Source organism: Periplaneta americana, chromosome 11 (genome assembly GCF_040183065.1).
Source record: "Periplaneta americana isolate PAMFEO1 chromosome 11, P.americana_PAMFEO1_priV1, whole genome shotgun sequence".
Taxonomy (NCBI): Eukaryota; Metazoa; Arthropoda; class Insecta; order Blattodea; family Blattidae; genus Periplaneta; species Periplaneta americana.
This window is the reverse complement of record NC_091127.1, coordinates 176327522-176344317: the sequence shown is the minus strand read 5'-3', so window position 1 is coordinate 176344317 and position 16796 is coordinate 176327522. Positions and strand designations below refer to the sequence as shown.

The window sequence follows — 16796 nt, the reverse complement described above, 5'->3', positions numbered from 1 at the left end:
CTGCTTTACAGGGAGCTTCACCTGAAAGACTAGATTTGCAAAGAGGAAGTAGTTCTACGTTATTATCGCAGATATTTTTGACCTCTGAAATTCACTTCCATTCATTGTCTACTAGACAGGGCGACAGCCAAGTTGTCAGTTTTTGTACAAATATATTTGAAATTGAAAGTACTCAAAACTACATTATTTTTAACATAAACAAATTAATCGACCACTGGCAGCTTTGAACAATAATGGTAGTATTATTTTACAAGAACTGACACTCTTCAAAAGCATGTGATACTGAACTTGTAAAATGTACATGTGGCAACACAGACCACGTGAGTGGGTGCAGTGTTCTTGCTTTCCGAACAGATTATTTCTCATTCCGATTTCGTAAAACGGTTCTGATTGCGTGTTAGTAGCTAGTCTCTTCCAACACATGTGATGCTGTAGTGTGTGCGAAAAATGCTGCGAGGTTGTGAATTTCCTTGTAATTGTTAATTTGTGCAATTATTCAATAATGAAATGGAAGTGGAAACATATTATATTTTGGACAATTTAGGAAACTCAGCTTACAAGAACAGATTATTGCTATACAAAAGGGAAGGGCAACCTCAACACTACCTGGTCTTACATGTATGCATGTTGGCTAATTTGTAGCATGTTTAATTGAAGAAGGTGTCATTTTGTGCTGTTAATTTCTTTCCTCCTCTTAAGAAATATACAGGAGCCGCCACTGCTTCATTCTCTCTTGATAACCAATTAGCTTCAGATACCTCCCTAATTTCGACAGTTATTTATTTGTGGATTGTGAAATGTCTTTAAGAGAAATATGCAGACGACTTTTAGTAGTATGTCTATGAATAACAGGTAAATGATAATTGAATGTTGCTATTGCATGTTTAACATTATCAGCAGGTACTCTTAAGGCATGACAGACATCACATATAATAGATGCGTAATACAACAATGAAAATTGTGCAACGTGACATTAATTTAATGGCTCAGATATACATATGCACACACAGTACCAGTTGTTTTCAAGGAAATATATTTATTGAAGAAATCAGTGTAAATTATGTATATAATGAATCACAAAAGATTAGAGAACTATATTTAATCATTGAAACCCCATTTCGTCTCACAATCTCTTGGAGTAATGGTGACGACTGTTCTCCAACACGTGTCTTAAAAAATATGAAGCATGACTGCAAAGTTCCACTCTGATTTTCAGTACCTTGTCTGATATATTTTAGTACAAGTTATCTTTCAGTAACTTTAGAAAAAGGAATCAAGACGTGGGAAGGTCTTACGATGACATTATTATAAAGTTTGGGATAAGAAATGCAACATCACAGAACTATATGGACTTGCAATGAAACAGTTCCACTCTTCTACTACTAGAAGCTGATTACTAATACATATACCATGAATCACACAGAATGTAGTACGTCTCCATACAGACATTATTATCTGTGTGAGAGGAGGAAGAAGACAGTAAGTTATTACTGACTAATACTAAAAATTAGGAGTGACTACTTGGTGCAGGTTGCCAGCACTGATTTTAAGGTGGTGATACCTGTTTGCACTTCAGTTTTGAAAATCTTCAACACCCAAAGACATTCAACATTTTCAGCTTCATATTACTTTTATGAAGACATTCTTAGACTTATTTTATTATTTACTGTATGTCAAAACTAGAATTACTGTACGTAAAAAAAAAAAGAAAAGAAAAACGCATGCACGCACCTATACACACACACACACACACAAAATAAATATATATATATATATATATATATATATATATATATATACATACTGCACTTTTGTTAATGTCAGCCTTCATGTAAAATTTCATGTTATGGAAAATTGTAATTTATCAAGTAAAGTAGGTAAATCCCGAATTGCTTCATTACTCAAAACATTGAAATTTTTAAGTTGTATGCTTCATGGAGACACATTCGATTCTCCGCCCTTTTTCTTATTAACAATGAAACTAGATTGGAACGGAGCTTCCGGGCTAAGATGCCGTGGTCTACTGGTGCAGATGTTCCCAGACGTTTCGTCTACTACTGCGGCAGACATCTTCAGTGGTTAGGTATCCTAGGTCGAAGTCTTCTGCTAGGGCTACCTGTGGCAACTGATAACCTGACTGGTTGCTTGTCCTTATTTATAGAGCCAGGGATTGGCCTTGGTGTTCCCTTGTCGTGGCAGTCCGCACCCGTTGGATCACTGTGGCCTTGGACTGGCCGTGGCGTTGCATTGTCGCGGCGGTCCACACCTGCTAGATCTCGGTGGCCTTGGGCTGGTTGTGGCGTACCGTTGTCGCGTCGGTCCGCACTCGCTGGATTGCAGTGGCGTTGGACTGGTTGTTGTGTTCCATTGTCGTGGCGGACTGCACTCGCAGGATTTCGGTTCCCATCTGTTGTACTGTTGCTGCGCACAGATTTAGTACGAGTCCATTTCAGGACAGGATGCCAGCAGTTGTTGAGTTTCAGACCCTCTTCTTTACGGTTGAAGTTTTTGGTATGTTTATGGATTTCAATCGCTTCCCAGAATAGACGGGGGAAGTAATTGGACGTGTTATTGAGGATGTCTGTTTCTCGGAACTGTATGTACCCCTAGCAGGAGAATTCGACCTAGGATACCTAACCAGTGAAGATGTCTGCCGCAGAAGTAGATGAAACGTCTGGGAACATCTGCACCTGTAGACCACGGCATCTTAGCCCGGAAGCTCCGTTTCAACTAGACACCGCCGTGAAAGCCTGCATGCTAAGATTAATGAAACTAGAATTATGAATAAGCAAATGCTGGGTAACCATCGGTGCTGGACTCCAGACTCATTTCATCGGCATTATCACCATCTCATTGAGATGCTACATATCATAACATGTTGATACAACGTCATAAAATAACTTACTAAAAAAAAACTAGAATTATATCAGAAAGTGTCAAAAATTGATACGAGCCTTAATAGTAGCAACATTTTAGACTGCAGAAAATCGGAAATGAGCAAGTAAAGAATCATTATGGAAAAACTTCTTGTACTTATTACAGAATGGTCACTCTACTTATGCTTTTAATGTATTACATCCATTCGATTTTTAAAAATCAACTAAAAATTATTGTTTAGGGAGAAAATATAAAGTTTCAATTATTGTAATATCTGTATTTTTCTTTTTATTCTATTAATTAATAAATTACTTACAGCATGAATATGTACTCTTTCTGGGGGTGCTAGAGTGATTTTTTATATAAAAGAAAACAAGTATGTATCCTTGTTCTAGCAATAAATTGTTATTATTATTATTTGCTAACATAGTATTATGAATAATTTCTTTTTATTATACGTAGATTCAATCTTCTTGACCGAGCAACGTTAAGAACAGTACCAGCAGAAGAGATTCCTCAGTTATATGAAGATATTTGCTTATTGGCTACAAAAGTGAAGGACCCAGCAGGGGAGTGGTGGTTTAAACTGCAACCTGGTACGGTCCTATTGATTGACAACTGGAGGGTGCTTCACGGGCGAGGTGCATATACTGGTTTTAGAAAAATGACTGGCTGTTATGTAGGTCGGGCAGATTACATGAGTAAAGCTAGAGTGCTTGGACTTGTATGAAGGTGATTGTGGAAGATTGGAAGAAATGTAATGAAAGAGAAAATAAAAAAATGGAAAGGTTCTGTGGTACTCTTTTGACACTGATTTTAGAATTCCACCACTGTGGAGTAATGGTTAGCACGTCTGACCATGAAAAAAGTGGGCCTAGGTTGAAATCCTGGTTGAGACAAGTTAGCTGGTTGAGGTTTTTTCTGAGGTTTCCCTCAACCCATGAAGGGCAAATGCTGGATAATTTTCGGTGCTGAACCCTGGACTCATTTTGCCAGCATTATCACCATCTCACTCAGATGCTAGATAACCATAGCACTTGACAAAGCATCTTAAAATAACCAATTAAAAAAATAGACTTTAGCTACAAAAAAAAAAGCCTGGCATCATGAAGGTAACATATTTCTCATACATTTTCGTTCTTGCATCGTGTTTCCAATGGAGTTGTAGTTTACAGTTAATTTTTTTAATTATTAAGACATACAAAAATGAAATAATTTACTATAGTAAACGACGCTGTTATTCCCCGCGTGACTCCGCCTCTTTGCTTACGTCTTAGGAAGTGAAGGCTCTATAAAGTCTAGCTAGGTAGTATCGTTCGCCATTTTTGTTCTTTTATTGCAGAGCTACCATACGAGGAATCTATTTGCCACACCGTTAAACATTATCATGTCGTAGCTCCTATGATAATAAATCAAACGCACTGTAATTCAGCAAATAACGTCTTCGTGTGCTTTCTGCGAACGCCAACGAAAGAGCCAAAAAGGCGGGCGATTATATTAAGTATTTATCGAGCCTTAAGAAATGAATAACGTCTTCCTCAGCGAATCACAAGATGCACACGTTTAAATGTAGCCGACCTGCAATGCAATTGGCTGCCGGAAATTAGAGCGACAGAACTATATATACTCAAATAAGAAGATAAGCCTACATCGGAATATGTATGGTAAGACTTTCCTGTGTTAAATTTCAAAGTACCTCGTTTACATGTTTCGACCTATTTATGGGTCATCTTCAGAACTGGTCGTTGTTGGTCTTGGCGCCACTTGTTCTGTTTCCTGTGAGGGTGTGTTCCTGTGGTATAGTGTAGAGTCAAAGAGTGTGTGTGTTTTGAAGTTGAGTTGTGTGTTGAGAATTTCGTTGGGGTGTGTTTACCATACATATTCCGAAGTGATACAGTGTTAAAAGTTGTGTAATCAAGATGTATAAGAAGATACAGTAAATTTCCACTTCCTGATTGCACACAAAACCAAGAAGTAAGGCATATGAATTATTTATAAATTGTATAACATACACAAATGTAATTAATTTTGTACAGATTGACATAAAATAGTTATTTGAGTATTGTAACCATAATATTGTTTAATATGAGGTTTCTTCTTTTTAAAATGATCAGCATTACTGTCAATGAGACTTGAAAATCATAAAACTAATAAAATTGCTCTTGTGAAAATTCACCCACGTATTAGAGTGAGGTTTACTAACTAGTGACTACTATTTCTTTAAAAAAGATAAACCCTTCTTTTCTGGGGGACATGCTTTCCACTGCATTATATTCGAATCTGCAGTATATCAGACAGCGTTCACTGAGCTTCTATTGTATTCTGTTGATATTTTAGTGGAGACTGCAAACTGAAAAATGACTAAATCTTATTGTAAACCTACAATATTCTTACTGCTATACAGAAGATATGGAAATTTCACGTGTATCCTTACAAGGAAAATATTGCAAATAGTTCTGAAAATTCCAGAATAAGTTATAAATAATTTCATCTTTAATTATTTCAACATGTACAAAAAATAAATGATCAATAAATAAATGATTAAGTTGCATGTATTCTAGGCAAGGTACACATTTATATAATGTACAAAGCTAGTGCCTATTCATTCTACTATAAATGTTTACTACAAAGCTGGAAGCAAAAATGGTCTAGCCTTCTCAATTATGTCCACGGTTGGGTCCAATGACTTTCCCAATCCTTCTACCACCATAATGGCCAACACAATAGACGAGAAGCTTCCATCCAATTTAACTTTATGATCAATCATTGCAGTAAATAAAGTTGTCATAAGGGAAGATACCTCAATCTGAAAAAAAAAAAAAGTATTAAAATATGTACAAGAAAAATGTTACCAAATTTGCATATGCACACAATAGTGCATAACTCAACAGAAAAACGAATTATACATTCTAGAATACGACACTTTAAAAATATGCAAGTTTAGCCACGATTTCAATGTACAAATACCTGTAAATACGGGATTTCTTTGACACTACAAAGTACTGATATATAGCCAATGACGAATTTGTGCCTGCTAATCAGAGGTCAGTTCAAAACATGACAGCAATTCGTAAAGTCCACGTGTTGCCAGTTCATGCTTATAGACTGATGATATAATCAGTGAAGACATTGCGTGAATTCAAATGGAAATGAATAAATTGTAGATAAATATGAAATTACGATTAATAGATCTAGTACACCACAAAAACCCATGAAAGAAAGAAATTAGAATTGTTTTATCCAAACAGTCTAAAATGTAGTGTTGAATGTTATGCCTATATAATTAGAAAAAATTGGGGAAAGGGTCCATTAAGGAAATAGCAAGCATTGTGAAATTGAACAGAAAACAGTGAGCAAGATTGTAAAAAGGGATAAACTGTCTAAAACTTGGATGGGCATCGTGCCTCACTTGAGAAATAAAGCCTCACTGGCCTTCACAGAACTTATCGCTCTGAGTGACATCATCTTCACAGTCCCCGTTCCTCCTTCACGTAGCTCCTAGGCGTGGGCAGGTTCTATATCAGTTTCATAAGCAATATCAGTGGTGGCATAATGGCATTATCAAAGCAGTGTGTACACGTGAGAAAACGATTATTTCATGAGAAATGGGAGAAAGAGTTTTTTTTTTGCTGTTTAGAAGGGGAGAACATGCGATGTATATTATGCTCGAAAATCCTATCAGGCATTAATAAATTTAATATACAACGACATTACTCCTTATGTCATAAAGAACATGCTGAATCAGAAGGTAAGACAAATTAAATGCTATTTTTCATACTATTCCGAAGAAAATTTATGATCTTAACATTTGCATAGTATACTAAATACGACATTATACCTTAAACACACTGCATTAAAAGGTACGAGGAATTAAATGTTGTTTGTACATATTATTTCCAAAAGAAATTTATAAAAAAAAATATCAAATGTACGTAGAAAACAAAATATGATTTTCTGAAATTATTTTAGATCGAGAACGTGCAAATCTATTAAGTAATCTTGAGAAACGCCAGAATATTCAAGAAAATAAACGTAGACAACGTGATGGAATATTATTGGCTAGTTATGCAATTTCTCGCCTGTGATTTAAATCAATTCAATGATGGAGAAACAGTAAAGAGGTTTATGATTAAAGGTGCCGAATTAATTTGCCAAACTGAATAAAAGTCTTCGAGTCTCTCACGTTAACCAAGCGCTTTCCTAATAATTCGCCACTGACCGCCTTAGCGATTACGATAAGGTGACGCAGGTCACAGCAGTTTATATTTCCCATCCTACTCTGCAGTCTCCTCTCCTAGTAAACAAACTATTTCAAATCGAGTGCCTCACATAACCGAAAATTGTGCCTATGTATGGTCTAAAATGTAAAGAAATTTTACTAAATACAAATTTGTTATGCAATTTAGTTCACCGAGAATTCTACAAATTTTATGTGAATGGATCTAACCAACAAATACAAGTTCCAAGGATGCCTCTTGGAAATCAGTGAATTCCCATATTAAGACGAACATTACGTGAACTAGCGGCTATGACATTCAGGTTTCAAATGTTAAATAATGAAATATAATGTACCAGTATATAGCGCAAAGTGCGAGAATTATCTCTTGGCAATACAAATATTTTTTATAAATTTAACAAATTGCATTTGAAAACATACTGGTTGATTTATTTAGTGCGACATTCAACATGTAGAAGAAATTGGGTTGGATGAAGATACAAATGAATGTGCACTGAAAGTTCCATTAATAAAATGGCTGTGAAAACATTTGTGTTTTTCTGCAAAGAATATTGTTGATGCAAAGCTGATTGCCATGACAATATGAATGTTGTTTTTTCTTGAAATTGATTTGTATATTATTTCTGAAAATTAAAAGTTTGTCATAGTTCTAGGTAACATCAGCAATTTTACAGACAAGTTTTTAAAATTCCCAATGTGTGGAAAGAGACAAATAAACATAGTTCAAATTTCATTACTAAAATTTAATGAGGCAATTATCATAGCGAATACTCTGGCAAAATATATACGCGGAGTATTTGCGTACATACAGTAATTAGAATACGAATACATTGTGATTTGTGTAATATCAAAGCTGTGCAAGTCTTGTACAATGAAATTGTGGCTACTATAATTGCTAAGCTTTATTTATAATTTCGTTGAAAATTAAATATTAAGAGTGCAAGAAATCAATACTGAAATAATGAACAAAACAGACTCAAAGAGAGACACAAATAGCATAAGTAACTCACCCGATCCAATCTAACACCCTTAGCTAGTGCAGAGCTCACAATTTCACTCATTCTGTGTTTGAAACGTTTTGGATCTGCACACTGATGATTGGAGTGATGTAGAAACAATTCTCCAACTTTCTCCCCCTAGAATAAAAAACTAGTATTTCATATTAAATTTATATTTAGCACAGTAATTTACATTTACTACATGGATTATCAAACAGAAATGTCCACTGTCGTTCATACTATTAACATACAGTCTCAGAAAAAAAGTTTTGTCGTACAGATACTTTATAAGTCCCAGAAAGGAGGCATGGCACATGATCAGAGGATGAGCGACCTGGTTCACAAGAGAAACACTGGTTGAGGTAATAAAATTAGTTTTGTTTCGTTGTATGATTATGTGCACTGTCTCCTTTCTGGGACTTATAAAGTATTTGTGTGACAAAACATTTTTCTAAGTCTGTACGAGCTATTCCATCTCAAATCGACCGAAATATAGAGAAAATTGACCTTGCAATTTCTAAATACAATGAAACTTTTTTTGTACGTACAGAACTGTGATACAATGCTTTGTGCAAAGTTTGAGGCTTCAGAACTTCATAGTGTTTAAATTTAAAATATTTAAATTTATCGTATTTTCATAAAATTAGCAACTTTAAACTGTTGTAGCTCCAAAACCCTTTCACCCAATAATCAAAATCATGGTTTCTTTTGATGCTGAGAAATTAAAGTTTATATTGACATATAAACAGATTTTCTTACTTTTTATGGAAATTGAAAAATTTAAATTTTTCCTCATTAAGACACCTTTAGCTATGAAAAAATATTTAAAAAATATACAGTTAGATTCTGTATTGAAAGTACAAATAAACACATATTTTTTACTGATGGTATGTTGATAAGAAAGTATTGAAAATATCAAATAAAGAAAATAAATAGTACACGTGTGAACTAACCAGCTGACTGTGAGGTGGGAGCTAGCCGAGACAAGCAAGGCCAGGAGACATAAACACGTGATGTTTCATCTAGTAGCGCATAGCTGGGCTAGCTTTATCACAAGTTTTCATAAACACAGGAGTAAAATGACGCCCAACGCTCGCTTATCTTCAGCTCTCGGCCAGTGGGTGCGGTACTGCACCGTTCAAGTCCAGGCGTGTGACAATAATCTATTTAATACCCTCAAAACTTATTGCCATACCACTAAGCAAACAATGCCAAATCCCTCTTAATAATGCAAGGTTTTTTCTCAATACTTTTTCACATTTTTACAAATAAGCAAAAAGCCTAAAAGCAAGTAAAATCAGATTATCTGTCTCTCTGTGTACAATAAAAATAAGGATTACTTCTTAACATAACCTACCAAATGTCAGCTTCAAAATAAGCTCCCGTTCAATGTTCTGCAGTAAATGGTTTCAGAGTTCTGAGCGCTGAAATAGGCTTGTTTTTATAAAATACGCTAAATTTGTCACTCAGTAATACACAAACCGTTTGACTTTCGATAGTATATTTTTGAAAATGCACTCCCCTCAGCACCTTGTATAAATAGGGAAAAAATTAGAGTATAAAAAAATGCGAGGTTTTTTACTGATCGATTTCATATGGAATGCCCATACATATTTACGGATGCACAAGCAATTAGCTTGAAAGTAACAAACCAATAATTAAAAAACTGATGGCCTTTCAATATGTTATGAATATGTTACTACTTCCCTAAGAATGAAGATCAGAAGAGGGAATATGAAGTCAAGGCAGCCAGAGCTTGGTGAGGACAAAATTTCTGTTAGCATAATTATTCAATTACAGTACTTCAATCCACCGACTCCTAGGGGGAGTTAAAATTGAAATGCTGAAAAGAAGAATTCAAGAGAAAAACTGAGAGGAGATATGTAATTATGGAAGAGAAAGGAATTACAGAATAAACATAATAATAATAATAATAATAATAATAATAATAATAATAATAATAATGATTTATTTTAGCTGGCAGAGTTAAGGCCGTAAGGCCTTCTCTTCCACTCAACCAGCAAAAAGTGTATATACATATGCATGAACTTACAAAGAATCCAACAATTTGATTTAGATGAGAGTTACATGTATACAAAAGTTATTTACAAATTAAACAACAAAATACTATGAACTATTAATTAAACACTGAAATAAACTGTGTAGCAGAATTAAACTAAAATACATGGAATGTTAATATATTTCAAATAATATTAGGTAATAGAAAGAGATTATTACGAGACAATTAAAATACAGCACAATCAGGATGATGTCTAAAGAAAAAAGTAACAATGTAGTCAGTGATAGTTTAAATCAGTATGATTGGAGTGAAATGCTAATAAGGTTATCTTTTAAGCTGTTCTTAAAGGTGTTTATTGTCTTGCAGCCCCTAATACTTTGTGACAAGGAATTCCATTGACGCGAGGTGGATATTGTAAAAGATGATGAATAACAAGATGTTCTATGAAGAGGTATACTTAGCGTGCCACAGATAAGTGATCTGGTATTTACGTCGTGGTTAGAGTATAGATAAGAGAAATGAGACGAAAGGTAATTTGGTGTTGAAGTGTGCAGAATTCGAAAGAGTAAAGACAAAGAGTGTAAAGTTCTACGTTCTTTAAGTCGGAGCCACGAGAGACTTGCGAAGGATGGTGATATGTGATCATACCGTCGGATGTTGCACACGTATCTGACGCACATATTCTGAGCTCGCTGTAACTTGACTGACAATTCAGAACTTAGGTCACTTAACAAAACGTCACAATAATCGAAGTGCGGCGTTACTAGGGTTTGCACTAGGGTAAGTTTTAGTTGCTGGGGCAAGAAGTTTCTCAAGCGACTCAAACAGTGAATGGAGGAACAGATTTTTTTTATCGTTTCTTTAACTTGAAAATTCCAACTTAGATTATTATCAAAAAAGAAGCCAAGATTTTTTACGACAGATGAATAAGGGATTAGCGTGTTGTTAAGGGTAACAACTGAAAGATTACTGTTATTAAGGGAGTTAACTAAACGCTTATGTCCAATAATTATGGCTTGAGTCTTACTTGGATTAAGTGCGAGTCCGAAATTGGCCGCCCAAGTGGAGACAGTGGCTAGGTCACAATTTAACTTGTCAATCGATTCATTGATCGTATTGGGTCTGGAATGTATGTAAAGTTGTAGGTCGTCGGCATAGAGGTGATATCGGCAATACTGTAAGTTCTTTGATACGTCATTAATGTAGATAGAGAAAAGCAGTGGTCCTAATACGGAGCCCTGCGGCACTCCCGCCTTTGTGCATCTCCATTGGGAGAATTGATTATCAAGTGAAACACACTGTTGGCGGTCACGTAGGTAGGAGTCCATAATATGGAGACCTTTGTTAATTTCTTGATTTTGCCTCTCTATTAGGTTGACCCATGGATGTTGGCTGGAAGTGGTGAGATGTTCTGCTTTTAAATGTTGGCAGGCAAGCTACCATTTATGGCATGTCATTGTCTATTAGTATGGATTCCAGATATCCACAATATAGAAAGAATTTCGTTTCTATGTTCCTTATACTGAGCAACAAATAAGATGAAACAATAAGCTTCAATCCACCAGGAAGCATGTCAGTTACTACTAGCAGAAATATGTCCCTCTCCTTGTCTGCTGGTCGATAGTAAAGGATCATAGCAGTTCTTGGAAATGAAGAAGATGCAAAGGCTAAGAGTGTTTTCGAAATGTGTTGGTTTCATATATGTGCAGATTAGGCAGCATTTTATACAGTCATTGACACCCTTCATTCTTACCCAGTGGCACTGGAAAGGTCTCTGCCTGTCCAGAATATCTGGCATTGGAGTCTTCAAGATAGCAACATAACATATAGGGATGTTTGTTGTGCAGTATGAATAGTTCCCATTCCTTCCTCCCGGCTATTGTTTCCCTTTCCAGAAAATTTAATTCTTCAGCTCTTAAGCTCTTTCGGAGCTGCAGTGATGATGTCCATCCAAAACTACTAACTTATTCCACTGGTGAATCAGCTCTTGGACACTGGGTTCACGATGGCACAGAATATTATGTCACATGTCCATCATCACATTCTGCTCCTCAAATGCTGCATCTATCTGCAAGACAAACAGATTGTCTGGAGTCCTGTTCTTTGAAGTCTGGAATTCTCCCTTCACTTCTTTGTTGTCAGTATCCAACTCCATTTCCAGTTGGTCTGAAGAGATCTGTAAAGGCTCGTCTCCACTACTAAACATTTAACAACAACATGTTAAATATAACATGTTGAATTTAACATGTATATGGACATTTCAAGTCTCAATTGACTTAACATGTTGAATATGTTGAATTTAATACTTTTAACATGTTGGCGTGTTTTCCAGCAGAAATGGAAAACATGTCAAGTCAATTCATTTGCTCGTGCAGCGTCGGTACAGTTCGGCAAAGTTCATACAGTTTCCATAGCAACAACTATAAGTTCCGATTTTGTGGCGCGTATCTTGATCATTTTTATACTATCATTGGTCCTTGGTGTTGGCTGTAAGTTGTTCGAAGTAATGGAGTGGACAAAAGAAAATACATTAGAATAAAATTAATGCACTGATGGAAAGGCCTTGTTTGTGGGATATGTCTGCAAAAGAATACACGGACAAAACTAAGAAGGCTGACTGTTTTAGACAACTGGAATTATTATTTAATTGTTCTCGAGAATACAATAGAGAGTTTTCGCACTCTTGTCGTACACTAAACGTTAATGCTATGTTGACGTCAGTAATGGTCGTATTTGATGATGTATGTTAACGTTCGTAAAACTTCGGAAAGAATAATTACACGATATTACCCACTCCTTTAACATCTATCATGTCGTAGGTCCTATGATAATCGCGCTGTAATTTTTTTAAATTGAGATGAAATGGCTGCTCTTAAATTGTGCATTTCTTTGATGTAACAGGAAGTATTTTTGCAGCAATATATTAAAATCGTGTTCTGACATTCTCAGCAAGTTTTTGAATCCAAATCGATACTGTATTCAACTTTAAGCTTGTTTAGAATGTATCCTGCATAGTGTCTTTTACTAAGATATTGCCGCATCCACATTCTCATTTTCTTCCTTTTCAAAGCCTTGTAACAAGCAATAGAGGCAATTACAAAAGTCAGATCATCATCCGAGTCCATTGTCCAAGGCTTGAAAATAAAACACTATCTATATTAAAATCTCATAGACTGTTTATGATGGACTACACAAAGAAAGCCAAGTTTGACATGTTTAACAGTGTGGACAAAGTGTTAAATGAAATTAGTATTAACATGCTCAATCAACATGTTGGGATGTTAATGGTAAACAATTTAACATTTAACATGTTGTTGTTAAATGTTTAATAGTGGAGACGAGCCTTAAGAGATACTGTCTTGACAAAACAGGAGAAAAATGGTCAGAGTCAACTGCATAGTCCCAACAACTTTTGTAATCTTTTTTGGCTTGAGATAGATACTTCCAAGATCCCTGCTGATGTGATGAGTTTCCCTGATAGCCAATGATGTGGTCCAGTTATGTCGAGTCCCTCGTTCCAACAGAATGTGAGTCCAGATACTTAACCCAGCGAGTTGTCAGTCAGCACACCAATGGCTTCAGAGGTAAGAACTGCTACACTATTGCCTTAGTTTGTGGTTGACCAGCCTAAGCAACTGAAGACAACAACTGGCTTTGTTTTTGGTTGGGGCCAAGTCTTTCAGTTAATTACGAGCAAAGGTGGAAAGAAAGTCAGTGGCTAGTACAATTACCCAAAATGCAACACACACAATAACGAACAGAGACTTTTTTAAATACGATCAAATTTAATTTCCTGAAACAGAAGAAAATCTCTGCATATTTCATAATGTGAAGAAGTATAACTTGAAATATCTGAAAGAGATTACCCTATCTTACTTACTTACTGGCTTTTAAGGAACCCGGAGGTTCATTGCCACCCTCACATAAGCCCGCCATTGGTCCCTATCCTGAGCAAGATTAATCCATTCTCTATCTATGAAGTGTTCTATCAGTGAAGAATTATGTTGTGTCAGTGAAGTGTGTCGAGTAAGTGAAATGTGTTCCTGTCAGTGAAGCTTTATAGTTTATAGTGGCAGTGCAAAGTATTTGAACAATGAAATGTTTTTGAAGTGTTAGTGAAATCAGGATAGAATCAGTGAAATGTGTCGTAGTTCCAGTGCAGTGAGTGAGTTCACAGCGAAATGAGTGTAGTGTTGAAAGGTACTTGTGCAGGTATGAACATATCATACTCGTGGGTTTTAGTTCGAACATAGGTTTAAGGTACAAATTAGATTTACTTTAAATGTTATTTTAACTGATCGTGCTTCATTTAATTTAGGATGTTCCCTGTTATTATTATTATTATTGTTAGTATTAATTATTAGTATTATTATTAATTGTATTTTTTATTAATTGTGTTTATTATTGTCTTTATTGAGTGTAATTAGTACCACTGCCACCGGGTATATACCCATTGCAGTGTGAATAAATACATAAATACATATATACATCATATCCCACCTCCCTCAAATCCATTTTAATATTATCTTCCCATCTACGTCTCGGCCTCCCTAAAGGTCTTTTTCCCTCCGGCCTCCCAACTGACACTATATATGCATTTCTGGATTCGCCCATACGTGCTACATGTCCTGCCCATCTCAAACGTCTGGATTTAATGTTCCTAATTATGTCAGGTGAAGAATACAATGCGTGCAGTTCTGTGTTGTGTAACTTTCTTCATTCTCCTGTAACTTCATCCCTCTTAGCCCCAAATATTTTCCTAAGCACCTTATTCTCAAACACCCTTAATCTCTGTTCCTCTTTCGAAGTGAGAGTCCAAGTTTCACAGCCATACAGAACAACCGGTAATATAACTGTTTTATAAATTCTAACTTTCAGATTTTTTGACAGCAGGCTGGATGATAAAAGCTTCTCAACCGAATAATAACAGGCATTTCCCATATTTATTCTGTGTTTAGTTTCCTCCCGAGTATCATTTATATTTGTTACTGTTGCTGCAAGATATTTGAACTTCTCCACCTCTTCAAAAGATAAATTTCTAATTTTTATATTTCCATTTCGTACAATATTCTCGTCACGAGACATAATCGATTACCCTATCAGAATTAATATTAAAACAAAAACTATAAATGGACTTTTAATGAGAAGGATGACACCTGAAACAATTAAAATGTTCTGTGTGGCAATCCCATTGTGACGGTGTTGTGTATAGTTCCTGGGGTAGCTCAGTCGGTAGATCATTCGTGCGCTAAGCGAACGGTCCCGGGATCGATAACCAACCCCAGAACAATTTTTCCTTGAAATTATTCAAACCTGCTTTACAGGGAGTTACTACCTGAAAGCTAGATTTGCATAATCCCACTCTTACTTTACAAGTCGCAGTTATGGGTATTAAGAGAAAATAAGAACTGATGTAGCAGGCCATAATGGTCGATTATATATGCAACAAACTGAACATCGTAACTGACTCCAAGAATGCATGTTACAAGTACATCTTCCAACTACGTAGATAAAAATAGCAACTCATTCAGAATATCTATATATACAGTATAATTTGAACTGGTAATGGAAATTACAGGAAAACAGCTGAACGAATTTTAATAAATTACCCCTCATTTTAAAGCTTGGAACCCACAGTTTTTCAGAAAAATAGTAGTTTTCAGTGAAATGTCAGTTTTCCTACATAATTTTCCTATTTTCCAAAATCCATCTTTCGTCAGATTTGAGAACTAATTGCACTTCAAAATAAAACAAAACACGAACACACTACAATAAACAATAGGCTATTACACGAAGGCATTGACCTCCAGAATTGCTGGACATATTTAGAGCTGAAATTCAATTAATTATTGAAAGCTTCAAGACTTGTTAAAATAATTTACAGGTCTGATTCTGCGGTGTGTAATTTTCTGAGTACAGCTGTGTATTGGATATTAAAATCTACAAAACTTGATGTGGTTTGATGACATTATTATTAGAAATTAATTATTATTATAGTTAATACCATGATGTTAATATATAAACTAGAAACGTGCGTAAAATAATAATATTGTTATTAAAAATCAAATATTTTTGTAGTTATTAATCAAGTCGGGTTGGGTCTTTTTCATATATTTAATGGTGGTGTGGTGTAGATTCAGTATTGGTTCAAGAGAGCGCAAAAATTACAGTTCCTAACGAAAGATGGTATTACTTACTTATAAAATAAGAGGCCTAGAAAATTTTGTAGTCTCCCGATCATTTCAGCAAGATCTCTTAGCAGGATAAAATGATTTCACCCTCTACATTTCAAGCTCTACATGCAGCAGCTATACCGAGATGCTATGTCTTTTGTTCCAAAGCATAGCAAACCTGACTTTCTTTAACTTTCACCTAAAATCCACAATGACCTGAAATAGCTATTGCTTTATTCTCACATGAAAAACCCACTGATCATCCTGACATTGTTACTTGCGTTTTCACGTTGAAACTCAAAAACTGAATGTGGATAGGTTCAAGAAAAAGTATTTGGCATAAAAAAAAAACATTCAGAGGGAATATGTTTCATTATTATGGAAGCAAATAACTTTAAAAATGTCTGGTATTTTTCATTGAAAATAAATCTGAAAAATTTTTATTTGAACGTCTAACGAACTTAGTTTCCAGCATTTGCTGCACAAGCCAC

General features: G+C 35.3%; 2 protein-coding genes across 6 annotated transcripts in view; one reads left to right on the top strand and one right to left on the bottom strand.

Annotated features, from left to right (window-relative positions):
* Nucleotides 1-3676, top strand: part of Tmlh (Trimethyllysine hydroxylase) — a 67319-nt gene extending 63643 nt beyond the window's left edge. Inside the window, exon 8 of the mRNA XM_069840539.1 lies at nt 3340-3676. Coding sequence (XP_069696640.1) covers nt 3340-3607 — 268 coding nt within the window. The 3' untranslated portion in view covers nt 3608-3676. The remainder of the gene's footprint in view (nt 1-3339) is intronic.
* Nucleotides 3677-4794: 1118 nt separating this feature from the next.
* LOC138709631 (uncharacterized aarF domain-containing protein kinase 2-like) overlaps nt 4795-16796 on the bottom strand; it is a 36009-nt gene continuing 24007 nt past the window's right edge. The window contains exons 9-10 of one of the 5 annotated variants that reach the window (XM_069840537.1): nt 8125-8250; nt 4795-5683 (exon numbers count right to left, since the gene is read on the bottom strand). In XM_069840537.1, coding sequence (XP_069696638.1) covers nt 5501-5683; nt 8125-8250 — 309 coding nt within the window. In that variant the 3' untranslated portion in view covers nt 4795-5500. Of the gene's footprint in view, nt 5684-5754; nt 6393-8124; nt 8251-11885; nt 12201-16796 lie in introns of those variants that run through there. The other 4 variants (XM_069840535.1, XM_069840538.1, XM_069840536.1 and 1 more) reach the window with 4 other exon arrangements.